The sequence below is a fragment of the Thamnophis elegans genome, chromosome 17 (assembly GCF_009769535.1).
Source record: "Thamnophis elegans isolate rThaEle1 chromosome 17, rThaEle1.pri, whole genome shotgun sequence".
In the NCBI taxonomy this organism is placed as follows: Eukaryota; Metazoa; Chordata; class Lepidosauria; order Squamata; family Colubridae; genus Thamnophis; species Thamnophis elegans.
In genome coordinates this window covers 4,967,347-4,973,698 of record NC_045557.1, presented here as the reverse complement: position 1 = coordinate 4,973,698, position 6,352 = coordinate 4,967,347, and the positions used below count along the sequence as shown (strand labels likewise).

At 53.2% G+C, this 6,352-nt stretch overlaps 1 protein-coding gene across 1 annotated transcript; it reads left to right on the top strand.

Annotated features, from left to right (window-relative positions):
* LOC116519972 lies at window positions 1-3,909 on the top strand. Its single transcript, XM_032234092.1, has 2 exons — window positions 1-2,987; window positions 3,464-3,909. The coding sequence occupies exons 1-2, from the start codon at window positions 303-305 to the stop codon at window positions 3,503-3,505; spliced, it is 2,727 nt and encodes a 908-aa protein (XP_032089983.1). The 5' UTR covers window positions 1-302; the 3' UTR covers window positions 3,506-3,909.
* The last annotated feature ends 2,443 nt before the right edge of the window (window positions 3,910-6,352 follow it).

Genomic DNA, 6,352 nt, shown 5'->3' with positions numbered 1-6,352 from the left:
CTGCCTGCGTAATTCTCCTCAGACAGGCAGCCAATCGGATCTGCGCAGCGTCTCCTTCCCTCAGAGAGTCACTTCAGACTCCGATCGCCTGAGGAGACCCAGAGGCTCCCCGCTTATCCAGGACAGGCGAGTTCCCCGGTCTTTCTCCGGCTGCCTCCCGCTCCGAGCTCCGATCCCTTGTGAAGCGCCCCCCCTTGGGCCTGCGAAGGGCGCGGGAGTCCCTGCCCGACACTCCGGTGCAAACTCTCTCGGCGGCCTTCCAACTAGCCGCCTCGGTCTCTCCCAGGGAGCGCCTCCCGGCTATGGAGCCTCCTAAGGAGCCGGTGAGTGGGGAAAAGGTGGATCTGTCCGCCCCCAAGCCTGGCGTGGCCAAGGGATCCCCCTCCACGCCCAAACCGGCCCCGGCCAGAGCCTCGCCCAGGGGCCGGCCCAAGGCGCCGCTCGCCAAGAAGGCCCCGCTCGCCAAGAAGGCCCCGAAAGCCGCGCAAAGGCCCAAAAAGGCTTTAAGCACAGTAGGCGCCGCAGCAGCAGCAAAGGAGCAGGAGCGCCCCCGTGTGGACGGAGCTGCCGCTTGCAGCGCTTCCCAGCCGTTGCAACCTCTAACGAAGGCAGTTGAGACGCCTAGCCCGTCTTGTCCACCAGATGGCGCCAGAGAGGAACTTCCTCAGCCGGAGCTCCCAGTGGTGGAGCCCGCTCAGCCTTCGCCCCTTCCTCCTGCTTCGACTCCGCTCCCGCCGGAAAGTCCTTCGGAGGAGCCGGCTGCTAAGAGGGCAAAGCCTTCCGTCCCTCCTCCAGAGACCCAAGAGCCGGAAATGACCCCGCAGATGAGACGGATCATCTCAGAGGCCATTGCTCAGGGCATTGCTGCAGGCATCCAACGACAACGCCCGTCACCCTCTGCAGTCTCTGACAACACTGTAAGCCAGGGGCAGGCTCCTCCTTCCATGAACATCCCACAATCCCTCTCAGTCATTGAGGGACCTACAGAATTGCCACTGGATGAAGGAGGGACTCCAGACGTCCATGGCTTCGTAGGTCTCTTCAACCCTGCCTTGTTTAAGACGCTGCTCCAGAAAGCGAAAGCCACTGCTCGGATAGAAGCAGATCCAGCCGCCTCAGATCCGGCCTTATCTGACCCTAATAATTTGTTATTTTCAGAGCCTTCCACAAATAAGGATGAGATCCCCTGCCCAAAATTTTTCCTGGATGTCGTCCAGCGACAATGGGCCGTACCAGGGGGTGGCCAGGTTCTAGGTGTGAATGACAAAGTGTTCTACAATGTGGCCCCGAACCTCTTGGAGGCATTAGAAATGCCAACAGTCGATGGGCCTGTGGTGGCCTTAGCCCCCCTCCCCGTTCTGTCCAGTAACACAGACGATGCTTTGAATCCAGAAGACAAGAGATCGGAAATAACACTCCGCAAAGTCTATCAGTCAGCTTCCTGGGCGGTTAAGTCAGCGGTGACTGCTTCCTTCTTCAATAGAACTTCCTTGATCTGGCTCAAACAAATGCAAGCCAGAATCCCAGCCACCGATCTCCAGACACATGAGGACATCAATAACCTGATAGCAGCGGCAGAATTCTCTGCAGATGCCACCCTGACTTCGGTCAAGTTTGCTTCCAGGGCCATCGCCTCATCCGTGACAGCCCGACGACTGCTGTGGCTCCGTCACTGGCAGTCAAACATGAAGTGCAAGTGGAAGTTGGCCTCTGCCCCCTTCAAAGGAGAAAAGCTATTCGGAGAGGCCTTAGAGCCTTTACTCAAGGAGACCAAAGACAAAAAGAAAGTCCTACCCGCTATATTCAAAAACACTGAACGAAAGTCCCATTTTCAGAAGCCTTCCTTCAGGGCAGCGGACACCACAGACAACTTGTCACAACCGCAGAGGGCATACTTCCAGCGACCTGATCGCCAATCCGATAGGGCCGGATATAGAGTCAGGAGCAAGCAGCAGTTCCAATCCAAACGACCATTTGGAGGCAATGGAAGTCAGTCCTTCCCTCACTCCTCCAGAAGTCTTCAGAGCCAAGCCTCCAGAGGGTCAGCAGCAACTGGGGATTTTAGTCCCAAAGGCTTTGATGAGATGGAGAGTGATTCTCCACGTAATATGACTCAACAAGCATTTTTTGTACAAGAGACTAAAAATCCAGTCCATACTGGACAGCATGCAGGTGGGCGACTTCCTGATGTCACTAGATCCCAAGCATTACCAGTACAGAGCCCTCACAAAGATACTAGTGACACTCTCAGCTCTCCTCAGGACTATCCCTATTCGCGTCCAACACTATCTGGCCGACATGTGGATCGAATCGTCCTGTCACCTCCACGCCAGAGAGGATCTACTCATCACGATCAGGGTCCTTCAGGGTCCTTCAGGGAATCAGGGATTCACAGTCAACAACAAGAGCCACTTGCCTCCTACCGACAGGATGCTCCACCTATCAGCATCTATAGAGACGACATGCATAGTTTGCCTGTTCCAGGACAACATCAGCGCTCTGGCGAACCAGATCGGATTGGACCGAATGGTGCCTCTCGACCTCGTCTCACAATTGTTAGGCAAGATGGTGTCGTGCGTCTCCATTGTTCCCGGGGCACGTCTGCATACCAGGATCTTACAATGGCTCCTCCTGCCTACTCAGAAATCCGGCAGGAGCAATCCAACTACCGAAGACTGGGTCCCATCAGAAGTCCTCCAGGGGTGGATGCCACTGACCACAATCAGCACATTCAAGGAAACGAACCGTCACATGATCGCTACGGACGCCGGTTTTCTCGGCTGGAGAGCCCAGATAGAGACCCAGATGGCAGAAGGCCTGTGGACAGAAGAGGAATGACGAAAGAACATCAACAGGAAAGAGATTCCAACAGGCCATGTAGCCCTCCAATGGGTCCAGACCACCATCTCCAGCCATCACATACTGATCCTAGCAGACGACGTAACCACCAAGGCCCATATGAACCGCCAAGGGAGCACCTACTCCAGGTACCTCATATGAGAAGCCCGGCAATTGGAGCACTGGGCAGAGGGGCATCACTCGCCCTCTCCCCGTTTTGGGCCTAGCAGGGCTTCCTGCAGCCTCCTGCAATCAGAAAATGGACTGTGAGGGAGGGGAGCCGTACCCCCCATGCCCTATTTTAGGCCTAACAGGCTCCCCTGCACCCTCCCTCCTTGGGCCAAAAAGAGGTGGGGGGAGGAGCTGCACACCATGGCTCTGTTTTGGGCCCAACAGCCATCCCTGCAGCCTCTTTATGCTCAAAATGGGCTGCAGGAGGGAATTGCACACACTCCCATTCCCTGTTTTGGGCCTAGCAATTCTCCCTTAAACTTCCTGAGACCAAAAGGGGGGGGGCAGAGGGGGAGTTGTCTTCCCTCTGGTTTGTTTTGGGCCAGCAAGCCCCCCTACTGTTACAGGTCTTATGTCTGCCTTGTGGAGTGATAACCCGGTCCCTTTCTTGCAGATGTACCCGGGGAGACGGCGCCAAAGAGCAGAGCCATCCTAAGAACCATGTGGATGGTTAGCCCATCTTTCGACCAGCATGGCGAGGATCACATGGACATTGGTGGAAATCTCAAGGGAACTGCTTTCTTCGTTTCCTTGCCAAGTTTTTTATGAGGGACCAATTCCCCCCCCCTTTTCAAACTTTGTATCCCTATTTTATACATCCAGGGGTAACATCTAGTGAGTTCTTAGTTGATGTATCCCAGCTCTCCTTTCCTTGATCTGTATTTTGGATTTGAAATGACCCTAGTGTCGTAAGTCGAGGACTGCCGAAAAGAAAACTATCCCTCTCTGCCCTTCCACGAGCACATTTCTCTGGCCTCTTCCTTTCTTCCCCCCCACCCCACCCCCCAAAAAACCAACCCAGAAATTTATCTTCGAACTAAGTTAATTCTTGAGGTCCCCTTTGTTGCTTCCAACATTAAGCCGATCAGGGCAGGCGAAAGGCTAATCAGCACCTCTCCAAATCAGGATGGGGAGACCTGTGGAGAAATGATCCAGCATGCTTCACACAATGCTGCAATTGTCTTGTTTGTGTTAGCTATACACTTTTTTAATGGATTCAAAGACACACCCTAATCCTTCCCATCCCAACCCCAGGGGTTTTAGATGCCAGGGACCTTCCCACATGACTTCTACACTGATTTTACCTGAATCTCGTCTGTTATATTGCATTTTGTATCCAACAGCCAATAAAAGAACGGATTTAGAACCCAAAAGAAACTCTCTTGAACCGCTCTGGAAAACAAAAGGGTAGTGGGATCGCTCTGCAGGGGCCAGATGAGATTACGGGGAGAGCTTCTTTGAGTTTTATTGGCCTCTGTGTTTCAGCCTGGCCTGCTTTGCAGGGCCGTTTTGCAGCAAAGTAGGAGTGTCCCAGCTCTGCTTCACTTTGGAATTCTGCTCTGAAAAGACGACCATGTAAATGATATAATAAAGAATCTTGTGGGTGGAGGAAGTACAAGGTGGCGCAGTGGTTAAATGCAGCACTGCAGGCTACTGCTAGATCAGCAGTTCAGCGGTTCAAATCTCACCGGCTCAGGGTTGACTCAGCCTTCCATCCTTCCGAGGTGGGTAAAATGAGGACCCAGATTGTTGGGGGCAATATGCTGACTCTCTGTAAACCGCTTAGAGGGCTGAAAGCCCTATGAAGCGGTATATAAGTGTACTGCTATTGCTATTAAGTAGCCAATTCTGTCTCGGAGGCTGGATGGGTGTCGTTTTGCAGATACCAGGGGTGAAACTGGCACAGGACCCCGATGGCTTACAGCCTTGAAGCCCGATCCAGGCACCTGGCAGGTGCAGCAGGCTCTGAGTGGATCCAGGATCCTTTGCAAATCATCCCGAAAACCTACAAGGGATCCCACCGTTGGATGAGGTCTTGCAAGCTGCAGGAAGAAGACAGCCGCATTTTTCTACCTACCGCGCCTTTTCCCCATCTCTATCATTGGCTACTAATCCCCGTCCTCCCTGTCTGTGCATGATGGGCGGTGTAGTCCAGCGCTTCCTTTTCAGACCCAATAGAAGACACAGCTTAGAAATGCCACTGAAATGGAGGGAGGGAGGAAAAGGAAAGAAGGAAGGAAGAGGAAAAGGGAAGGAATGAAAAAAATAAATCTTTTATTGCAAGATTAAGAGCCGAGGTGGCGCAGTGGTTAAATGCAGCACTGCAGGCTACTTCAGCTGACTGCAGTTCGGCTGTTCGAATCTCACCGGCTCAGGGTTGACTCAGCCTTCCATCCTTCCGAGGTGGGTAAAATGAGGACCCGGATTGTTGTTGGGGGCGATATGCTGACTCTGTAAACCGCTTAGAGAGGGCTGAAAGCCCTATGAAGCGGTATATAAGTCTAACTGCTATTGCTATTGCAATCTCAGGCCGGTAATATACGTGGGCGTGTCTACAAACCTTCCTGTGCGCGGCTAAGAAGAAGCCCCGCCTCCTTCCGTGATTCTGACTAATTTCCCTCTTTCTACGCTGCTGCTGCGCTTCGATTCGTGGGTCTTTGCTTCCTTCCCCCCCCCCTCCGAAATGCTCGTGTCCTCCCTGCGCGCGGCGGAGCCGTGACCGATTCCTATTGGTGCGATGGAGGCGGAAGCGCTGCGGATGGAACGTTGGAACCCGGGTGAGACCATCCGACCGGTCGGGCGGGGGTGAACGCGGGGAAAGTTGATGTCTCCCCCCCCCCCCATGGCGCCGTGTCCGAAGCTGGTGCTGCTTTTCAGCGGAAAGTGGAAATCGAGCAAAAGTTTGGTGGCCGAAGAAATCCAAAGCCAGTAAAATAAAAAAATATAATTTTTAAAAATTAGGGGTGATGTGCAAAAAAAAGAAAACATGGGTGGGCCATTTGCATGATGGACAGGACTGGTGGGCTGCCTACCAAGCCCCCCCCCCCCTCCTTCACTTGCCTCTGCAAGGCTGGCACTGATTGGGCAGCTTCCTTCCATTTCTCCTTCCTTCCATCCTTTTTTGTTTTTCATTCATTCCTTCGCTTTCTTTTATTTTGCTCCTGCCGCCCTCCCTTTTCTCTTCCATCCTTCCTGTTCTTTTTCATTCATTCCTTTTCTTTTCCTTTCATTTTTTTCTCCTCCCTCCCTCCTTCCCTTTTCTTTTCCTTCCTTCCTCCTGAATTGGCCACTTCCTCCACCCACAAGATCCTTTATTACGCCACTTACATGGTCTTCTTTTCAGAGCAGAATTCCAAAGAAGCGAAGCGGAGCTGGGACACTCCTACTTTTTCACACAACGGCCCTGCAAAGCAGGCCAGGCTCAGAGGCAGAGGCCGAAAAACTCAAAGATGCTCTCCCCGTAATCTCATCCGGCCCCTGCAGAGCGATCCCCACTACCCTT